Genomic DNA, 23,424 nt, shown 5'->3' with positions numbered 1-23,424 from the left:
GAATCATTTCATTCTAGAATAAATACATCACCTACTTCATCTAATAAGTTATATCCCACATTGGACACATAATCTATCAAATTAGATAGCTCATATACTAAGTCAAAGTTAGACAGTTGTAGCTATGGAATGTCCACTCCCCCCTATCTGCCACTCCAGTGATTCACATCATGTGTTGTGTGATGTATGATGGTGGCTTTTTTCCCCCTGCATTAATCACACTGTACAATAATGAAACAGTTAAGATTACCTTGTAACAATGTGATAGTTCTTGGGGGAGAGAATATGCTTAAAATGACCTTGCTATTTCCTCTAATAAATGTTGTATATGTCACTAAAATTGATGGATTGGCTGTAGAAAGCAACAATCTCTCTCCATGGAATTTCTGCTGTACAGTCAGAAGTTGTTCATCCTGAGAGAGGCAAGCAAGGAGTCAACATAGAAGGGATGCCCTAGGATTTCTAAAATTAATTTTGTTCTGTTTGATTCAGTGGCAACTACATAGAGTTCAGATAGCACCATGCATACAGATGAACCATTTGCCTCTCCATGCTACTTTGTGGACCGTAATTTTTCTTATTCTTTGGATCAAAGCCAAAAATGTGATTTCATAGACATGAAGAACTTGCATGGAGAGCTTTTTCACCTTTCTAGGTAGATTCTCTGTAATTTGCAAAGAGTTGCGTGAGGGCACTGATATTTGAATTGACTTGCCCTGGGTCACACAGTCAGTGTGTATTAGAGATAGGACTTGAACCCAAGTGGTCTTTTTACCTACAATGCTGGTCCTCTGACCACTACAGCCCACCCCAGACCCAGACTCAGGACATTATATTATCCATGTTGAAAATAAAAGACAAAAAATCAAAATCATTATAGAGAAGAGGCACTTTTATAGAGTGGAAACTTCTCATGTTTTGCCTAAAAACTGAAAACTCTTCAGTTAGAAACAATAGTACCTTTGAAGGTCCTTCCTGAAACAAACAAACAAACAAAAAAAGATGCTTGGGTTGTTTTGTTGTTGTTGGTGTTGTTGGTTTGGTTTGGTTTTGTGGGGCAATGAGGGTTAAGTGACTTGCCCAGGGTCACACAGCTAGTGAGTGTCAAGTGTCTGAAATTAGATTTGAACTCAGGTCCTCCTAAATCCAGTGCTGGTGCTTTATCCACTGTGCCACCTAGCTGCCCCCCCCTTTTTTTTTTTACAAATTAATTACCTAAAGACAATCTTATTTTGTCCCATTCTCCATTAATACCAGAATATAATGCTCAATTATAAAATTAGAAAATTTCAGGAAATTGCTGAGTTCACAATTATTTGTTTTATCATATCTATATTAAAATAATTATTATATCTACTATCAGTGAACACATGAATTCTAGATAACATTGGTGATTTAGGTACAATATTTTGCTCTTAGGTTCAGCCTAGTTTTTTCCAATGCTGAAACTATGGGCCTTTACAAATTTCCATAGAAATGAAATTAACATCTACAATGCTTTCATTATTAATGGCATCTTTGGCGTTTGCTCTTTGAAATTGCCATCTTAGAGACATCATTGCCTTTTAAAGAGGTCCTTTGAATGTTTCAGTAATAATTATCTCTGAGAAATGTAAGAGTTTATAACTCCATCTAAAGTTTAAAATCACTTTTTTGAAAAACCTATGTTGAATTTCTGCAATAGTTCAGAATGTGTTCATTCCACAAAACCATGTATCCAGCTTCAAGCAATCAACAGCCTTGTATTAAATTTCTTCTCTTAAAAATTTCTTGACTAACATGGGCCATCAGGATGCAGATTTGATGTTTGTGTACATTCTCCACTCCATAATTCATGAAGTTGTTTTCAAGAGCTTGTTCTGTTAAGAGGCAAGAAGATATCATAGATAACATGCTGCACTTGGCTCAGGAATACCTGAGTTTCACTTCCATCTTACTTACTAGCTGTGTAAAGTATAAAACTCAACAAGTCATTTAACCTTCACAATCCTCAATTTCCTTATCTGTGAAATAGGGATAATAGTAACCCATCCCCACAAGTTTGTTGTAGGTATCAAATGAGATACTGTATGTGAAGTGCTTTCTAAAAATGCATATTATAAATGTGAGCTACAAATGATACGCTTCCTTTAAAAAAGCCACTGGCTAAATTTGTGGTTTAAGTCCATATTTATGTACTCTTGGAGTTCTTAGTGACTTTAGGAACCTCTTTAAAAATTTGTTAAGAGAATGGAATAGGGGCAACTAGGTGGTGCAGTGGATAAAGCACTGGCCCTGGATTCAGGAGAACCTGAGTTCAAATCCAGCCTCAGACACTTGACACTTACTAGCTGTGTGACCCTGGGTAAGTCACTTAACTCTCATTGTGGAGAGAGAGAGAGAGAGAGAGAGAGAGAGAGAGAGAGAGAGAGAGAGAGAGAAAATAGACTAACATCAATAGAGATTTGTGATTTTAGCCATGGTGGTTTTATCTTATTACTGTTTAATTGTGTAGATAATTTCTTACAGATGAAATTGTCCCCTTACTTTTGAGCAAAATATTAATTTAGAAAAAATTAAACTCATTAATTTGTCATAATGAATCACATTCACACTTAAGAAACATATTTCAATGTCATCTTAAGGAATTGTCTATGTAAAATTATAATTCCCTTGATGAAAAATATAATCTCATTAGGTTACCCAGGTTACACTAGAATAAAAGTTTAATGATGAGGAGCAGGACAATAAGATGTCAGAAAACCTGAAGAATTCTAGAATTCTTTTTTTAGTTAATTTTTCTATAAAGGAGATAAATGAAGGATGGTTTTTGCTTCCTACTGTTCTAAAACTACTCACTGCCTATTTCACCTACCACATGCCAATTATGCTATTATCTGACCTCTGTGAGTTTTTCTTTCCTTCCTGAAATTGCTATATACTCTTCAGTAATTAATATTTTAAATTAATTTCTTGCCTAACATTTACTTAAATGTATGCTAAGCTTCTGACTATCTCCTTGCCACACTTTCTTCCTCTTCTCTCCTCTCCATCCCCATTTTGGCTCTGTACCTGGGTTCCCTCCAGCTTTCATAGGTGGGCTTTGGCTTTATCCTCCATCTTACTTACAAGCCACCTCCAGACCATATTAAGGGGTATCTCTCTCCCCTACTTCACCAGACTCCCCAATGATCCCCTCTCCAGGTCCTCTTTATCTGTTGTCTTCCTCAACTCAACTCAAGTCAATGTAAGCTCCTGGGGGGGGGGGTTATCTTGCTTATTTGCATAGGTATCCCCAGTGCTTAATACATCTTCTATATGTCCCTACAGAGATTGTTTTTATAGACAGAATCTGATAGATTTGAGTATGTTATGAACTACTAATTGAATGTGACATAATTGATTGGAATGGTGTCAGTTCTTTAGTAAGTATGTTTCATTCAAAGTAAATACACAATTGAAAATGATAGATCAATTCTAAGTTAGACTCGAATCTTAAACCACATTTTATTGCATTTAATAAATGTCTATAATTTTTTATTAAGACTTGCTATGTGTCCCTGAAAAAGGTCAAACAATATAAAGTGCTTAGAGAGGGTCAGGAGTAGATCAATTGTACTATATGCTTGAATAAGTTTTAAATACAAAAATTCTAAACTTTTATAGTTTGAAGAAAAATCTCTGGATTTTATGGTAGAATCATTGAAACTGCTATTGATCTCAAGATGAAAACTGGAAGCACGTAATTGATACAACATACCTGCCAAATTCTCATTTCTTTACAATTATATGAAACAAAGTTTTTAACATTGAGTTTGAGGAAGGTGATATACTTGATATTTATCAGTTTTAAAGCTTTTTCTAAGCTAGTCATTTCTTCATTCTTCTAAATACATTTTAATAAAATTTTCTTTATTCATCAAGAATTATAAAAATATGCATATCTAAAATACAATTGTAGATCTGGAGTTTGAACAGAAGCCAATTTGTCTAGCCCCATTAGTTGAATATGAGAGAAGTAAGTACCAGAGCAGTTACTGTATTGATTACCAAAGGTCACACAGATAGTAGGCATCAGAAGGAGGATTTGAACTCCAATTCTCTGCCTTCAGAGCAAGAGTTCTTTCAAGACAGCCATTCAAATATGTAGGCACATTTAAAGATGATTTTACCTAATATACAGTGGGTGATTAACAAATTTTTGTTGACTTGGTCAGTCCAGGTCTAAATCCTGTGATCCTATGGAAAAGGGATTTAGTGGCCATTTATTTAGAGGTGGGAATAGGGCAGAAACTCTGGATACACCTGAAAAATGGGAAATGGTTACATAATTCTCAGTGAGCCATTTTCAAAGGAAGCACACTATCAATTTCTCATTTCTAATTTCTGGACAAGAACCACAAAAATGGATTTTTTCTCAAAGGAATGATTTTCTTCCATTCCTTCACCAATCCTTACTCTCCTCAGAGTGGGGGGGAAGGAAAACAGAGAAAAACAAAACAAAAATCCATTATGCCCCCCCCCAAAAGCCCTCTTAGTAATTGAATTAGAATATCAACTTTATTCTGTTTCTACCTCAAGACCTCATGATTTAAAATTGAAATGGTACTGGTTAGCCTGCTGTATAAAATTCTTTAAACAAGGGAGCCCACGTGCCAGAGCAGACGATCACAGGGTTGGGAGAGCTTTGCCAACATCTTAGAGAATCCTCCTACCTCTCTTCACTCCCAAATTTCTATAGTATTTCTATATTATTTCCAGGCTACTATAACTGTATGTCTACCCATTAGCCCAACTCTTCACTACCACCTCTACCTGCCCTCTTACCATGAATATTTTCCCCTGCTAAGCTTGTTTCCCTTATTCCTTTTTTATAAATTCTTATCTAATATTTACATTAAAATTTTCCTGGGATGAAATAACTATGATAGTGTGGAGACAACTATGGAATCACAGATTTAGAAGGGACCTCAAATGCTTTCTAATACAATTAGCACACAAACAGGAATCTCCTCTATGAGATCCCTAAGAGATGGCTAACCAGCCTTCCTTGAAGAGCTTCAGAGAGAGGGAGACCACAACCTTCCAAGAAATGTATACATTTGCTAGGGAATAGCAGTATCTCAAAAGACTCTCTGTTTATTGTCATTTCATGGCATAAATTTGCTGTGTTTGACAGAACCATAACTGAAATATTTTCACCTGCAGCAAAAATAATTTGAAGAGTTGAAGAGGTAGGCAGTGCTAACCCACTTTAGGCTAGTACTAATTGTTAGGACAGTATAAAGTAGAATTGACTAGGTTCAAAATTTCAAAAGGAAGAAAAAACTCAGAGAAAGGTGATGATGGCATGGCCTAAGAAAACAGAGAAGAGTAGAGTGATTGGAGGTTGTTGTGAAGACAGAGGTTAGGTCTAGGAGGGCTGAAGAAAGGGAGAAAAGGAAAGGATAGGAGGTTGCAGACAGAGGACTATCTGAATTACAGATAGTAGAGGTGAACCTTTGTAGGGGATGAAGAGCTCAATGGTGTGGCCACCCCTACATGCAGTTTCAGTGGAGTGAAGGTGTGGATCATGGGACATTTGATGAAGTGTCAAGCAAGGGTATTTGAGGAAAACTGACCAAGGTGTTGGAACCCTAAGAAAGGTGGGAAAATCATCTGTGGACAGGTAAAGAAATAAAATCAAAACTGTCAGGATCTGAAAATGGTGATATGTCTGGATGGAGACGGTGCTGAATAAAGGTAGTGTGAGAGCCTTCTCTGAAGGGGCTCTAAGGAGTGAGAATTGAAGGCTCCTTTCGTTCTCCTTTGGTCTATTGTGCCTGGAACCATGAGCAAATATACAGCCAATGTTGGAGAAAGTGTCTGGGGATACAGTGTCTTCTGGAAGGTGCCAGATTTCTAGGATTACAAGAAGATGGGCTTGTTTCTGTTTTATTAAATAGTAGACAGACTGGTACAGTGAGTCGATAGAACCTGGGCTTGAATTCTTGATCTGCCACTTAATACCTGTGTGATCTTGGACAAGTCAATTCACCTCTCTGGGCCTCAGTTCCCAAATTTGTCAAAGGAGAGGGTCAGATTACATGTCCTTTAAGAATCCTTCCAACTTGAAATCTACGATTATAGGTTCATTATAGAACATAAGATTTAATTAGGCAATTTCTCATGTTTGGGAATTTGTGTGTTACAGTAAAAAAAAAGTAGAGTTTTACCTATCTTATATCCCCATACTTGTTCCATCTTTGTTCATCTAGTTCTGTTGTTCTAAAACCTGATTTGGGGAGAAGGGAATGTGTTTTACAATTTAATCTGTTAAACAAGCATGTGATGATTCAATATATTATAATAAATGAACATAAAGTATAATAAAATAATTTATGAAAGCAAGAAATCCTATAAATACCTTTTCTATTTATATATAAAACATCAAATCAAATTACTTGTGTTTTCATATATATATATATAGCCATCCAATCAGTATTCAGAGAAGTTATACAATCAGAATCATGGAATGCCAAAGAGGGAAGGGATCATAGCACCCATCTGCTTCAACCTATATCTGAACAATAATTGCCTCTGTAATACACCCAACAAGTAGTTATCTAACCTTTGAATAAAGAGAACCGGTGAAGGGAAACTCAAGACTTCTGAGACAGTCTAGTCTACTTCTGACTTGCTATAATTGCAGTGAAGTTCTTCCCGACATCCTGACTTATAGTCATTGCTCCAAATTCTGCCCTGTAGGTCTTTTCTCCTTAGTGACAAACATCACAGTTCCTTCAATTAATCTTCATATGACATCTTGAGACACTTCATCATCCTGGTTATCATTCTCTTTATGCTCTCTAGTTTATCAATGTCCTTAAATTTTGACAGTTCTATTCTCTAGATGTGGTCAGTAATTCTGTGACATCTCAAGTCTTGAATACTATACTTCTCTCAATGCAGCCTAAAAACATATTGGATTTTAACATTTTTTTTTAGTGAGGCAATTGGGGTTAAGTGACTTGCCCAGGGTCCTACAACTAGTAAGTGTTAAATGTCTGAGGCTGGATTTGAACTCAATTACTCCTGACTCCAGGGCCAGTGCTCTAACCACTGCACCACCTAGCTGCCCCAGATTTTAATGTTTTTTAAAGCAAAGATTCAAATAAAATCCATTTAAAATATAGTATTTTAAATTCTTTAGGGTATTTTTAAAATCAGTACCTAGAATAGTTACTCAGAACTTTTATAACATAGAACAGTGCCTCAGTTTGTCATAAATTTAATTATTAATTTGTGCCCATATACAGTCACCTAAACAGCATTCTTCTCCCAATTGAATAGTAAGCTATAAAGACAGACACAGAGATTGACCCTAGACAAAATTACAAATAAACAAAAGGTTATTTCTAGCTCTCTGTCATCCATTTTTATTGCTTTTGTAATTTCTTTAGCCGTATTTGGCAAGATGCCCATGATGCCCTTATGTAAGGTACCCAGGATATCACTCCTAGGCTTGCTTATCCTTTGACTTTATTTATGCTTAAGATGTTACCCTCATTTAAAATGTAGCTGTGGTCAGTATCCCATTTGCTCAAGACCTGCTTTCTGATAGTTAACCTGATAAATGTCTTAAGGTGTTAAAAGCTTAGTAGCTCCCCTTACCAGATAATATGCTTGCATTTAAAGCAAAGTTCAACACTATAACCCTAAGGGGAGAATAATGATAGAAATTTCAAACAGGCTACAAAAGGGGCACAGATCATATAAAGGAGGTTCCCATTGTTTTGTATTTGCTCCCCAAGATGTACTGTGTTAAGATAATGGATTTAGCAGATACTCAGGGACCCACCTGGAGATTTAAACTGATTGAATTAGATAAGGCTACTGACTGTTGACCACTTACTAGATTGTAAGCACATCTGGCAGGTACTTAAGGGTACTTAAGAAATTAATTGTTCTTAGAAGCTAACAACTTTGAGCTTTGACCACCTTCGGGCCCAGTCAACCAATCAGCTTCAAGAACCTACCATTTCTGGGAGGGGAACAGGAAGGAGGAAGCAGAGGCTCTGTAGGGAACTTGTTCTCTTTTTGTTGGAGAGATCAGCATGGTGGCAGGACTTCACAGAGGAGTTTAGGAAAGCTAGGATTGCCAGGTTATAGGAAGTCTGTTCTCAATCTTTCTCTTTCTTTTACTATCTTTCAATAAATCCTTAAAAAACCTAAATTCGTTTATCAGTGATTTTAGTCAGTTTCCCTCCAAACTGGGGGGACAGAATAGAACCCACATTTAGAATTTTAAATTACACAGTACACTATCATGAAATTCTGTCATCTTGGAAATCAATAGATAAATTTAAAAAGTAAAATACTTGGGTCACTAGAAAACACTGAATTAAAGAAAATTGCTGAGTGTGATCTGGTCATTTTCCCATTTTCAAATCAGAAATGCTCAAATGCATCTTTTCTAATGAAAACTTCATCAAATGCTCTTTATATTAAGCACCCACTTTGCTTTGTTGGCAACTAAGCTGCTTTTAATTTTAAAATATGCTTAAAAGCCAATCGATCTAAAAGCCATTGAGACATACACTTAAGGAAATGTGCCATAAGCAGTTTTGTCCTATTTGTGTGAAATTCACAAGTTAGTTTGGTTCCGTTCTGTAAAAATATGGAACTGAAGGGTTTCCTTTTTTTTCCCCATTACTCACCCAGTGTCTAAATGAAAAAACATATAGAAATAGTGATAGGGACAGGAACTGTCATTTCATGGATGTAGGAAACTCTTTACCAATGCAAGCCATCATCTTCTCTGAAATGTCTAGTCATAGCAAATAGCCAAGAGCACAGAGAGGGCTAATGACTTACTCAGGGTTACACACCCAGTTTTTGTCACTGGCAGGGTTTGAATTCATATCTCTCTCACTTCAAAACCAACTCTCCCTCCAAAATGAATTTTTTTTGGTTCTAGATAGCATTGTAAGTAACCTTCCCAACCTAATTTCTTTGGTCTATGCAGATAGAATTCAGTGAGTTCATTCCCAATTTATACTTGCTATCTTTGAAGAGTTCCCTTATTAAGTATTGTTTTAGCATTTGAATATCAACCTAATGATGCTCTAAGATTTTGGACAATTTCTAAAAAAGAGATAAACCCTAATAATGAATAATAATTATTTTTCTATGCATTTCATATTATATCAACATATGTGCCATAGATAAAAGTATTATCTATAGCCTTTTTGAAGTATAAAAAATGAGAATCTGGGATTTAAATGCAAAAGCTTGTGCATTTTCTTTGTTGTACTTTAAAGAGCATATTACTGGAGTCCAAAAAGGGGACAACTTTTCTTTTCTTTTTAAATAGCTCACAATGATGCTATTTAAAGAGAATGTGTAATCTGAGTACCATTTCTTAATCTTAAGGGTAAATCCTACTTACTCAGACTAATGATTTATACGTTGAATATTTCAGATAAGAAGACAAGGAGGCATACAGTTACTGGTAGACCTGTTGGACCATCGGATGACAGAAGTCCATCGTAGTGCCTGTGGAGCTTTGAGGAACTTGGTGTATGGGAAAGCTAATGACGATAATAAAATTGCCCTGAAAAATTGTGGGGGCATCCCAGCATTAGTACGCTTACTACGCAAGACTACTGATCTGGAGATCCGAGAACTGGTCACAGGTATGAAATAATTATATTATTGTGTTACGTTTTCAAGACTGTAAATTTTCTGATGTTCATCATCAAATAATCTATTTAATTATCAATCCGATCAATAACCAGTTTTTTTGTTTTTGTTTTTGTTTTGTTGTGTTTTGTTTTGGTGAGGCAATTGGGGTTAAGTGACTTGCCCAGGGTCACATAGCTAGTAAGTGTTAAGTATCTGAGGCCAGATTTGAACTCAGGTCCTCCTGACTACAGGGCCAGTGCTCTATCCATTGCACCACCTAGCTGCCCTAATCTATTTAATTATACAAACATAATTTGACAGTTTAAAAAGAATTAGAATACACTTTTTTGTACTTAGAGGAAAATTCTACTGAACATAATTTAATTTTTCTTTTTTTTAATTAATAAAGTATTTTTATTTTTTTCCGTTACATGTAAAGATAGTTCTCAAACTTTGTTTATACAAGCTTTACAATTTCAGATTTTTCTCCCTCCCTACCCTCCCTTCCCCCTCCCCTAGACAGCAGGTAATCTGATATAGGTTTTATATATATATTCACTGGCATATATATATATATGTATGTATGTATGTATATATATACACACACATAATAACAGAGCAATGATGGAAAACCTCAAAATAGAAAAAAAACAACAGCATCAAAAACAAAAGAAATAGTATGGTTCAATCAGGATCTATACTCCACAGTTCTTTTTTTTTTTCCCCCTGGATTTGGAGATCCTCTTCCATCACGAGTTCCCTGGAACTCTTCTGTGCCATTGCATTGGTGAGAAGAATATAGTCCATCACAGTAGATCAACCAACACTCAATGTTGATGTTACTGTGTACAATGTTCTTCTAGTTCTGTTCATCTCACTCATCATCAGCCCACGCAAGACCCTCCAGGTTTCTCTGAACTCCTCCTGCTCATCGTTTCTTATAGCACAATACTATTCCATTGTATTCATATACCACAACTTGTCCAGCCATTCCCCAATTGATGGTCACCCCCTCAACTTCCAATTCTTTGCCACCACGTAAAGAGCAGCTATAAATATTTTTGTACATGTGAGTCCCTTTCCCCCTTCCATGATCTCTTTGGGAAAAAGACCCAAAAGTGGTATTGCTGGGTCAAAGGGTATGCACAACTTTATCGCCCTTTGGGCATAATTCCAAATTGCTCTCCAGAATGGTTGGATCAGTTCACAGCTCCACCAACAATGGATTAGTGTTCCAATTTTCCCACAGCTTCTCCAACATTTATTATTTTCCTTTTTTGTCATTTTAGCCAATCTGATAGGTGTCAGGTGGTACCTCAGAGTTGTTTTTATTTGCATCTCTCTAATCATTAGAGATTTAGAGCATTTTTTCATATGGGAATAGATAGCTTTGGTTTCTTCATCAGAAAACTGCCTGTTCATATCCTTTGACCATTTCCCAATTTGACAATTGGGGAATGACTTGGATTCTTATAAATTTGATTTAGTTCCCTATATATTTTAGAAATGAGGCCTTTATCAGAAGTACTGGCCTCAAAAATTGTTTCCCAGCTTTCTGCCTCCCTTCTAATTTTGGATGCATTGCTTCTGTTTGTACAAAAATTTTTTTAATTTAATGTAATCAAAATCATCCACTTTGCATTTTATAATATACTCTACCTCTTGTTTGGTCAAAAACTGTTTTCCTTTCCAGAGATCTGATAGGTAGACTATCCCTTTCTCTCCTAATTTACCTATGGTATCACCTCTTATGTCTAAATCGTGTATCCATTTTGACCTTATTTTAGTATAAGGTGTAAGATGTTGGTCTATGCCTAATTTCTGCCATACTATCTTCCAGTTTTCCCAGCAGTTTTTGTCAAATACTGAGTTCCTATCCCAGAAGCTGGAGTCTTTGGGTTTATCAAACACTACATTACTAGTGTCATTTACTGCTGCATTTCCTGAGCCTAGCCTCTTCCATTGATCTACCACTCTATTTTTTAGCCAGTACCAGATATTTTTGATGACTGCCGCTTTATAGTAGAGCTCCAGGTTTGGTACCGCTAACCCACCTTCCTGTGATTTTTTTTTCATTATTTCCCTGGATATTCTTGATTTTTTGTTTTTCCAGATGAATTTTGTTATTATTCTTTCTAGCTCTATAAAATAATTTTTAGGTAGTCTGATTGGTATGGCACTGAATAAGTAAATTAATTTAGGCAGTACTGTCATTTTTACTCTATTAGCTCTGCCTATCCATGAGCAATTGATATCTTTTCAATTATTTAGATCTGATTTGATTTGTGTGAAGAGTGTTTGGTAGTTGTGTTCATAGAGTTCCTGGGTTTGTCTTGGCAAGTAGACTCTCAAGTATTTTATATTATCTACCGTTACTTTAAATGGAATTTCTCTTTCTATCTCTTGTTGCTGGACATATTCAATATTGATATTACTTCATTATCTATAGTACCGTTAAGCAAGATGTAATTTCCTTCCTTATCTCTTTTAATGAGATCTATTTTTGCCTGCACTTTGTCTGAGATAAGGATTGCTACCCCTGCTTTTTTTACTTTAGCTGAAGCATAATATATTCTACTCCAGCCTTTTACCTTTACTCTGTGTGTATCTCTCTGCTTCAAATGTGTTTCTTGTAAACAGCATATTGTAGGATTCTGGTTTTTAATCCACTCTGCAATTCACTTCCGTTTTATAGCAGAGTTCATCCCATTCACATTCACAGTTATTATTACTGGCTGTCTATTCCCCTCCATTCTATTTACCCCCTTTGTACTTTCCCCCCCTTCTTTCACCCTATTCCTCCTCACCGACGTTTTACTTCTTACCCCTGCCTCCCCCAATCTGCCCTCCCTTTTTATCATCCCCCTCTCTTTTCTTTACCCTTTTCTCCCTTGCTTTTGTCCTCCCTTCTATCAGTCCCCCCCCCTTTCCCTTCCCCTTTTGATTCCCTAAAGAATGAGTTAAGTTTCTTTATCCCAATGGACGTATAAGTTATTCCCTCTTTAAATCAAATCTAATGAGAATAGGGTTGAAACCATGTTCCCCCCTCCTTTCTTTCCCTCTATTGTAATAGGTTTTATCCACCTCTTCATATGATATAATTCATCCCCTTCCACCTCCCCTTTCCTCTCTTCCCCATAGACTCCCTTTTTAACCCCTTAATTTTTTTGTATCATCACATCAAAGACAATTTATATTTATACCCTCTGTGTAAAGTCCTTCTCTCTGCCCAATTACATTTACAATTCATAAGAGTTATGAGTATTATCTTCCCATGTAGGGATATAAAAAGTTTAACCTAATAGGGTAACCTTTTTTTTTTCTTCCCCCTCTGTTTACCTTTTTAAACTTCTCTTGAGTCTTGTATGTTGAGATCAAATTTTCTATTCAGTTCTGGTCTTTTCACCAGGAAAGATTGAAAGTCCCCAATGTCATTAAATGTCCATCTTTTCCCCTGAAAGTAAATGTACATTTTTGCTGGGTAATAGATTCTTGGCTGCAATCCAAGCTCCTTTGCCTTCCGGAATATCGTATTCCAAGCCTTGCGGTCCTTTAATGTTGAAGCTTCCAGGTCCTCAGCAATCCTGACTGTGGCTCCATGATATTTAAATTGCTTCTTTCTGGCTGCTTGGAGTATTTTCTCCTTCACCTGATAATTCTGGAATTTGGCTACAATATTCCTTGGAGTTTTCCTTTTGGGGTCTCTTTCAGGAGGTGATCGGTGGATTCTTTCAATGATGATTTTATCCTCTGATTCTATGATATCAGCGCAGTTCTCCTTAATAATTTCCTGGAATATGGTGTTTAGATTCTTTTTCTGGTCATGGCGTTCAGGCAGTCCAATGATTCTCAAATTGTCTCTCCTCGATCTGTTTTCCAGATCAGTTGTCTTTCCAATGAGGTATTTCACATTTTCTTCTATTTTTTCATTCTTTTGATTTTGCTTAACTGATTCCTGGTGTCTCATGGATTCCTTATCTTCCAACTGCAGATAATATTGAAACTTCAAATTTCTCCATATCTCTGTGTGGGTCCTCAATCCACATATTAAGCCAATGCCTAAACAAACAGAATCCTCTGGTCATTCTTGAAACATTTCCTAAAAGGAAATGTCCTTTTAAATGTGAGAGAGGGAGGATAGGCTTGAGGAGAACTGTGATGCTTGAGTACATTAAAACTATCTAATGTGATAGTTCAAATTAAATCCAAAGATGTGGCCCTCCTTCTTTCTCTCACTTTCCCCTCTCCCTGGTCTTCTCTGTCCCTCCTTTTTTGTTCCTTATCACCTTTCTCAATTCTCTCTCTTCCTTCTTTACTTCCTTGCTTTCTTCATCCCTTAATAATTTTTTCTTTCATCATTCATTTCACACCTGCTGTATACCACACTTCTAGGGGCTTGAGAGAAATCTAAATTCAAAAATTTAGTTCAATAAGCATTAATTAAGGTGCTGACTAGTAGAGGAGTATAAAGTTAATAATTTGAATTGAGGTTAAGGTCAACTGGCATTAATTAAGCTCTTACTCTAGGCTGGGCACTGTGCCAAGTGCAGAAAATACAACTGTATCAGACAGAATGACAGTCCTTGGCTTCAAGAAGCTTAGCTTCTAATGGAAGAAGGTAACACATAAAAGGCAGCTGAAAGTGGAGGGAGGGATAGGGGAAAGGTACCCATGAGGGGGAATAATGGAGAAAATCAGGAGTGGAGTCTGGGGAAGAATGAAGACATAGTTAGCCTGGTCATTCTGGGAGGAACCAGACAGTTCTAGGAAGGGGCCTCATGGGTAGAGCATGTGTTAGATAAGAGAAGTCCTAGGGGGAAGTGAAGTACCTGAATGAAGAACGTTGTCTAGCCTGTTAGAAAAAGTCCAGAGAGTTAAATGTCTGGCTTGGAAAGGAATGAAGATAAATATGAATGACAGATATTTATTATGTGCCTGGTATTTTCAAAGTACTATATTCAGTACCAGGAATACAAAGAATAACTAAGTTCTAGTGTGAGTCCTTGAGAAGATTCTAGTGTAAAAGAGAGTAAGATGTGCAAAAGCAACAGTTAGGTGAGAAATTCAGAGGATAGGATCAGGCAAAATTCTGTGAGAAGTTTTAGGTGGGTATTATCATTTTCAACTTGCAAAGTCAGAGGATGATTTATAGATGATGTTGGAGCTTGAAGGAAGAGAAAGGCTTTCACATATGACAAATTCATTGGAGCACTGAGGGAAGCGGGGGCAGAACTTGGGGAAAGTCTTCAAAATTCACCATACAAGGCTAAGAATAGAGAGCCTCAGGACACCAGCCTCCTGAAGTTGCTTCTTGGGAAGCTGCTTCCCAGGGGTTTGGGGTAAAGAGGTCTCACCTTTGTTAAGTAATGATGGCCCACCCTAGTTAGGACTTCATTGGTAACCACCTAACTAGATGTGGGGGGTAGGTAATAATGAAAACTTGTCCCCAACTTGTTGGGGCTTACAATTGAGCATAGAGATGTGTGCATGTATAAATAATGCAATTCTATTATGAGTTTAGGCATGCCTTAAGATACTGAAGGTTTTACATTTCATTTGACTTCTTAATTACCAGACCTTTTATAGGATAACTGTTAACCAGGATTAATTCCCTGCTGCTTGTCAAGGTGCTGCTGAGCTCAGTGGGGTTGTGATGAGGCATCCTGCTGACCAACAAAATAGGTCTTAATAAAATGAAAGTCCTATTTGGTGAGCCCTTTCTAAAGCTGTTTCCCAGCTTCAAGAATCACTCTGGAGGGCTTCTATATGAAAATAAAAAATAAATTTCAAGTGAATTTAAATATTCACAGAGAATACGATGAAGATATCCTTTACCAGTTGATCACTTTCAGGCCCTTTTCTGTAAGAACAAAATTACATTAAAAGATCACCTTAAAGAGGTAAATCAGTCTATATTTATCTTTCTATTGTTGCCACCTTAAGAAATTAATTATATTACCAGGAATCAGAAGTTAATGTTCTTTGGGTTCTGTCCTCATGCTTTCTGACAAGTCTCAGGGGACTTCATAATGAAAATTTAAAAGGTATTAGCACAATAACTCTAACATCCAGGTTATCTCAGTGCATTTTCAAGCTTTAATTGCTTGAATAGCTTAAAAATTGAACTAAGACTTTGGGGACACCTTTTCTAAGCATATCAGTCTCTCTTGAATGACTATGAATGATCATAGCCATGCCTGAAGAATGTTTTTCTATAAAAGTGCATGATTCCTGAGGTGATTATCCTAAAATAAGTAGAAAATTATCCTTATTTTTCACCTTTATAGGAAGGAGTGGATCAAAATATATCATGAGTGATATGAATTCATTCAATTAGGAGAAATATATGCAATCTTTGATTACAGAATCTCAATGCCTTGGAGAGTGATAAGCCCAGGTGCATGATGCTTACATTGACTTGTCAAACTCACACATAAGATTATGATGCCATGTTTTTTAGCGGATTCACATTTGTAATTAAACACTGAGTGGCCTTATTTTTCTCCTAAGGAGCATCATTCTTCACAAAAATTATCTCATTAATCTTCAAAGATTTTTTTAATTGAATTACAGACTCTAAAAAGACTCTAATTGTCAATCACATCAAATTATAGCCCTTGATCATTAGATAGACAAAGTGGTATGGGGGGATATGGGGAGAGGTGGAGCACGCTGACTGTATTTAATCTTGGACAAGTCTCTGTGGGCCTCAGTGTCCTTATTTGTAAAATGAGGTGTTAGACTAGATAACCTATAAATCTCTATGATCCTGTAGCTTTTAGAATTTTGCCAGTTAGCCCCTCTGGATTCTCACTATCCATCTTGTTCATTTAATCTGCTTAGGCAGTTTAAGTCTGCATTTCTTTCTTATTGTAGTTTAAGCGAGGTTCAGGATTCCAAGGTGAAATACAAGGAAGGTCAGAATAGAAGACCAAATACAGCGAAGTAGGAAGTCAGCCAAGAGAAAATAAAGTAAGCCAGCTTTATTGAAGGGAAATCCTAACAGGGAGGATGGATACAGATCCTGTCCCCTAGGATACTAGGTGCAATAGGGCACCAAAACCGTTTAAGTCAGGTGGGTTTTTGTAGGGCTCTTATCTGGGTCAAGCAGATTTAGGCATTGGAGAGATGACATAGGGAGCCTGGACCTGCTGTTAATGTATGCTGGGGAATTGGCAGCTAGGTGACATTCAAACTTCCAACCTACAGCAAAAGAGGCTTTTGACTATTATTTCAGATCTTTCTTTGGCACTGAGCCTCCAGGAATTTGAACCTTCCAAGCATCATCCATTATCAAGGTAGGGAGTCTATTGAAGTCCTTACAGTTCCCCACACAAGCCAAGTCTGCTTCCACTTTAATGTAATCAAGCTTGGCATTCCCCCTGGTATGAATCCCCTTCCCGATTTTCTCCACTAACCTCTGAGCAACCCTTCACACTTCGCCCAAGGGTTTATTTCCTAATTAGTCCTCTCCACTTCAATCCCATCAGACTTCAGACACTTGAATAACCAATTCTTTCACCATATTTCTCCTCTTTCCTTTTTCTCCAATTATTTAGTGCTTAGATATATATGGCTGCATGACTGAATTAGTTATCTATATATTTACCAATATTGTGATTCTTTGTTTACTTGCTTTCATAATAAAAATCTATGCATAAGAATTTCCTCAGTGACTGGAGGAAAGTATGATTAATTAGGTTTTTGCTTTATCGATCAACCAATATTTATTGTGTCTACTATGTGCCAGGCACTGTGCTATATTCTTTATAATAGTGATTTATTGTCAATAGTGATAATGAAGCACACAGCATGTGGTAGATACTTAATAAATGCATACGTTACCTGGAGAAGTAGCAGGAGCAAACTGCTATAATGTAGAAAATTATCCAGCTATGTTGTGTTTACTTGTATTTGGCCTCCTTCTCTATTAGAGCATTAGCTTCTTAAGTTTAGGAACAAGAGCCTTTAAAACTGTGGAGAGCCTAAAACAAACCTTTTCAACCAGGAAGGACTCAGTAAATCATGGAAAATATAGCATGTGTGCCTAGTAATTTGTCCCATTGCATTCTCTTGCCTGAAAAACACCAACCTATTTCCCAACTGACTTTCATACTTGGATCTGTGAACTCATTAATAAAGGTAAAACCAATTGGTACAACAAAACCCATCTTATTTCTCAAAACATGCAGGAAAACTAATGTGTTCAAAGGGGGAGCAATAGTTACTGTTTTATAATATGGCCTTCCTCCTTAATTTTTTTTTTGTTTTCAATGTCTTGAATATTTCTGACTCAGAATTTTTAAGACAAATGTCCAACTTTAATGAAAAAAATTTTATTTAAACACAATATACATAATAGCAATCAGAAGGTTCTAAGGAATTATTAAGGTCACCAAATTCTAATTCAGAATTATGAGACTAAAGGAGGAAGCAATGGCCTTCGAAAGTTTTAGATCATTTATTGAAAATTGTTTGCTAATTAAATAATTTTAAATGGATGCCAGGTTTCAGCTCGCATTTGCAAACAAAAACATGGGCCTTCTTGTAACACAGCTGGACAATTTACACTGTAAAATCTGTTTGTAGCAGATTATATTTAACCAAAGCCCAAGTGAGGCTACTGGTTAGGTAATTTTCTCCCTGGAACACAATTACTGTGAGAGGATGAACAGAATTTTACTTAAATCCAATTAAAACTATTGTATGCTTACATTTGCTTGAAATAGCCCCGAACAAATGAACTTAAATTGCAGATTCTGTGTGTTCTTTAGAGACTTGTCTGGCTTCATTTTTGTTCTCTCAAAAGTCTAGAGATAATTTACTTAAATATGATACTGTTGTTTTATCTTTAAAAAATAATCCATAGCAAAAACAATTATCAAAGAACAAAAACTGGACCATTTAGTCTATCATATGAGCTTAGATTTTAGAACTAGAAGGGACCTTGGTGGTCATTAGGTACAACCCTCTCATTTTACAGATAAGGAAACTGAGTCTTAAAGAGTTTAAGTGACTCATGGAGGATGACATAGCTAATGAATATCTGAGGAAAATTCAGAACCCTGGTTTTCCTGAATCCAGGTCCAGTGATCTATTCACTACACAATATTTCATACATTCACTAATACACCTTTTATTTGTGAGGCACCACGCTCAGCACAGAGACAGTAAAGGAAGAATGACATGGATCACTGCCTTGAAGGTGATCACTAACAAGCTGAAGGATAAGGTGGCTTCATAAATAAAAATATGCCAGAAAATGAAGTGTGAAAGTGCCTGCCAGAGTTGCAGTAGGAGTTCTGTGAGAGGGAAGAATCACTTCTGACTGGAAAAATTAAAAAAGAAATCAATCACAATATAGTTGTTAAGTTTCTTCTGTGTGTCAGGCACCATGTTAAGCACTGGTGATACAAATAGAATAAATTATTCCATTATTAATCCCCACTAATAAGTTGTTTACATTCTAACAAAGAAAATAACAAGTATGCGCACACACATATACATATTTGCATGTTCTACATAAGTATGTTATATATGACATAACATGCACATGCTGTACATATAAAGTATATTATATATAGAAGTGTACATGTGCATGTGTACCTATGTTTACATACATATTTGTATGTATGTACATGTGTGTATGTATATGTGTTTGAGTGGTCTTGACCACTCCCAGAAACTCTACAGTGCAGTTTCCTGTATAAAAACCAATGGCTACTTCTGCCACTTGTTCCCCTGGCCATAGTTACCAATAAAGAGAGAAAATGTAAAAGACAAGAGAATATTGGAGGAATCTAAATGAACTGAAAAAGGGACCTGGGTTAGTATGGATGGAGAAAGGAGGGAGGACTTAAAGTTATTATATACAATTGAGAATATAAAAGAAGAAAGTTCTGTACTTCAGTGCTTTAGCACACTTCCTGACACATAATAGTAGCTTAATAAATGCTAGTTAACTGACTGACTCAATAAAGTCATTTACTAAAACAGCTTGTGAGTATATAGGTAGCTCTTCATAGTCTTTATTTCTTGATTCCTCCTCACTTTGCCTCCTTTCTTTTTTTAGCTCCCTACCATAACATGTCGTCAAAGTCTAATTTGACATGGGGGTGGGCTGAATAACTGTCCAAAGGCCTAGGATTGTTTTTGTCCCTGGTTGATCTCTTTCTTTCCTACTATTACTCTGCTTGGGAATTTTTCCAGTCAGGAATTTTCCTCTGGTTAGAAACCAAAGCCACATCACTTTCTGGCTTTTTATTACAACAAAAATGGGAAATTAATATCTGATTTTGGTATCCTCCATTAACAGATTTAGTGTTATATTGTTATATTCATCTCATTTGTTTTATTCAGGGAACAAATGAATTCAAAAGTTTATTGCTTTGTTTAAAGCCAAGACTCCACATTTACAGTATGTAGAGATGTTGAACCCACAGCAATCCTTAATTATCAAGAATTCACTGATGTTAATATTCTATTTCAGTAGTACAAAGTATTTCTGATCTCAGGGATATGAGGACAACAGTGATGAAGATTGAAATCCATCTCACAATCTTGTGAAATTCTTGTTCATGTCCTCTTAAAAATCCACGATAGGGGTTCTACCTAACATGCCAAGGGCCTTTGTTGCAATTTCATGTATTTTTGATCTTTTACCTATTTGCTGTCCTTTCAGTTTCCTCTTTAAATATCCTGGCATGACTCTGTGTAGTTTGATCACTCTATAAATTTTATTTAAACTTTCTTTTCCATCCAATGTCTTTCTTCATGTCATAAGGTGATGCTAATCTTCCATCATCCATTGCTCTTCATAAGATTTTACAAATGAGTCAGTATTCCAAACCAGCAATGTCCTTAGCTGTCATTTCTATGAATGGGCAAGGAGATCAAGTGTTTGAGGGCTAAAGAATTTTCTATGATATTAGTCTCATTGGTTAAGGTTGGATCAACTTTTTAAAATAAATTGCAAAAAACCAGTATCAGTATTCATTCCCATTTCCCATGCTTTGGGTGTCAACAACTTGTTTTAAATAGTTCAGTTTGGAATTTTTAATTATATACTATATATTTTTCTCATTTTTATTCCTCTTGTTTTATATTAATTTTGATCTTTGCTGTAACAACTCAGTGTTCTAAATATATTCAAACAGTTGATTTGGGAGCAACTCCCACATTAGTAATTAGCTACCTTCTATCCACTAAAATATAATCAAATAAAGTTTTTATTAGATCATTTGATGCTACTTCCAGCAACTTTTTTCCCAAATTAAGGATTTATGATATATCCTCATAAAGCTTCTAGGTATCCTACAAGTCTTTAGCCTCTTTTCTTTCATATTCCTGAACCAATTTTTTTTTTTACATATTTCACTGTGTAGCCCCAGTACTAAATAGAAAAGTATATATTAAGTTAATTTGGATGGGTTTATCAGGCTCTTTGTAGAATTCCTCTACTTCCTCTGCCTCTGAAACAGATGATAATGTGAAAACTACAATTATATTCAAGGATAGTTTGGGGGTTTATTTTTGCAAATACTTATGATGAATACTGCAATACAATATGTCCCATTAAATTACTTTCCTCTCCAAGGAGAACCTGAAAGTCATCATTACATTTAGTTTCAATTTTCTTTTGTCTCCTAGTTCCAAAAAGCTTAAAACTGACATGATTAAAAAAAAAGATTGACATGATTCAGTTTCTCTATCATGTCTACTTGTTGCTCATTAGACACGGATCTCACATTTAGAGAACCATCAGCTAAGTTAATGTTTGGAGGTGGTCTAAAAATTGTATGATTCTTCATGTTTTCTGACCCCAAGTCACTCTGCTTTGCAAAAGCCACAGGGGACGGCAGAAGACTGAGGGCTGTTTTGTGTTTTTCTGTCTATCATGGGTTGTCATGCTCAAAGAATTTATTACTGAATGACAATCTCCTAGTAAGGAGTCTGTGTTTTTAACTGGGATGCTCATGAGAGAGTAGGTGTATGGCTGCATAAAAGATAATTGGAATTTTTATTTTATATGTCATTTATTTATTTTGTATTGTAGGGTTAGAGCATTCTAAATGACTTTATTTGCTTCTAGAACTCTGTGTGTGTGTGTGTGTGTGTGTGTGTGTGTGTGTGAACTATTTGACTTTTCCACGATTGATGCCTTGTTCTTTATAAACCTAGATTTTCATCTCTCCTACAGGCTCTCATTTTTTTCTTAATGATGGTGATTCTGATTTGTGTCTTGTTATTATAAGAAAAGGAAGTGCACCATAATGAATTGAGAGCTGGAATACAAGTTAGGAAGACCCCGGTTCAAGTCCTTTCTCTGACATATATTGGCTGTGTGACCATGAGCAAATCCCTTATTCTCTCAGTGGTACTAGATAGTCCTTTAACACTATAAGTTATTAACTGCCTCCTGACCTACAATTTCTATTACAAGAAATTCCAAGTCTAGCCCATCTCCTAATCCATCCATAAACTACAAAGCATAGATGGTTCAATTAGCCAATCTATGAACAAGCTGCCAAATTAACCCACCTAAAGTACAGTTCTGACCATGTCACCCCTCCTCTTCAATAAATTCCAGTAACTTCTGTCATATTCAGGATAAAATATAAAATTCTCTGTTTGGTATTAAAAGGCCTCTATAACTTAGGCCCTCCCTACCTTTCTAATTTCCTTATACCTTTCTTCTTACCGTACTCTACAAGCCTTTTGACACTAGCCTCCTTTCTGTCCCTACCAAACTAAAATCCCACCTTCTTCAAGAAGCTTTCCCCCAATCCCCCCTTAATTTAGTTCCTTCTGTTGATTATCTCCAACTTATCCTGTCTATTTCTTGTTTGTACATAGTTGTTTGCATATTGTGTCCCCACATTAGACTGTAAACGCCTTGTGAATGGAGACTTAGCTTTTCTTTGTTTTCTCAATGATTATCATAGTAACCAGAAAATAGTAGGCTCTTAATAAATAGTTGTTGACTAAACCTGACATGGCATCTTACCTCTTACTTGTATTAAAGCAAAGAACTTGAATGAAAAGCAATTTGTTATTTATGCATTGGAAATCTCAGAGGTTAGGATTATCTGGTGTCCGCATACTCTCATTCATTACAAAAGAAAAGCATGTACAACATTGCTTTGATTTAACATATTGGGGTACATATTGAGCGATTTCAGCAAATTAGCAGACCAATTATAAGAAAATGACAAGATGCTGCCCATAATATAAATTAATCCCTAGAATTGCTCTAGTCTACAACACTCAAATAACACATAAAAATTGAATTTAACATATATTTAAAGAAAGTTGACATAGGTAAATCAAGATGAAGTTCATATATCTTCCTCTATCTCCTATCCATTCCATTGATTTTTGTTTTATTTATTTATTTATTTATTTATTTTTGCAGGGCAATGAAGGTTAAGTGACTTGACTAGGGTCACACAGCTAGTAAGTGTTAAGTGTCTGAGGCTGGATTTGAACTCAGGTCCTCCTGAATCCAATGTCGGTGCTTTAGCCACTTTGCCACCTATCGGCCCCTCCTACCCATTCCATTGAAAAGAATGCTGTAGGAGTTTGACTATTATGGAGCCATATTTCTCATGATTCTATTTCCCATTTTGTAAACTTGATGAATAGGAATGTTCCTTGTTCCCTCTTTTTTTTGTCATGGTCTACCACTAATTGGTGGTCAATAATGATCAATAAGTGAAACATGAGCATCACTCACTTTAAATGATTCAAAATTCAAGTTATGCTAATAAATATAAACAT

At 36.1% G+C, this 23,424-nt stretch overlaps 1 protein-coding gene across 7 annotated transcripts in view; it reads left to right on the top strand.

Moving 5' to 3' along the window:
• Positions 1–23,424, top strand: part of CTNND2 (catenin delta 2) — a 1,127,657-nt gene that overhangs the window by 844,675 nt on the left and 259,558 nt on the right. For all 7 annotated transcript variants that reach the window (XM_043973915.1, XM_043973925.1, XM_043973939.1 and 4 more), the window contains one exon: positions 9,443–9,656. In XM_043973915.1, coding sequence (XP_043829850.1) covers positions 9,443–9,656 — 214 coding nt within the window. The remainder of the gene's footprint in view (positions 1–9,442; positions 9,657–23,424) is intronic.

The sequence above is a fragment of the Dromiciops gliroides genome, chromosome 1 (assembly GCF_019393635.1).
Source record: "Dromiciops gliroides isolate mDroGli1 chromosome 1, mDroGli1.pri, whole genome shotgun sequence".
Classification (NCBI taxonomy): Eukaryota; Metazoa; Chordata; class Mammalia; order Microbiotheria; family Microbiotheriidae; genus Dromiciops; species Dromiciops gliroides.
Note: the sequence above shows the minus strand (reverse complement) of the source record. Positions and strands in the feature narration are given on the sequence as shown.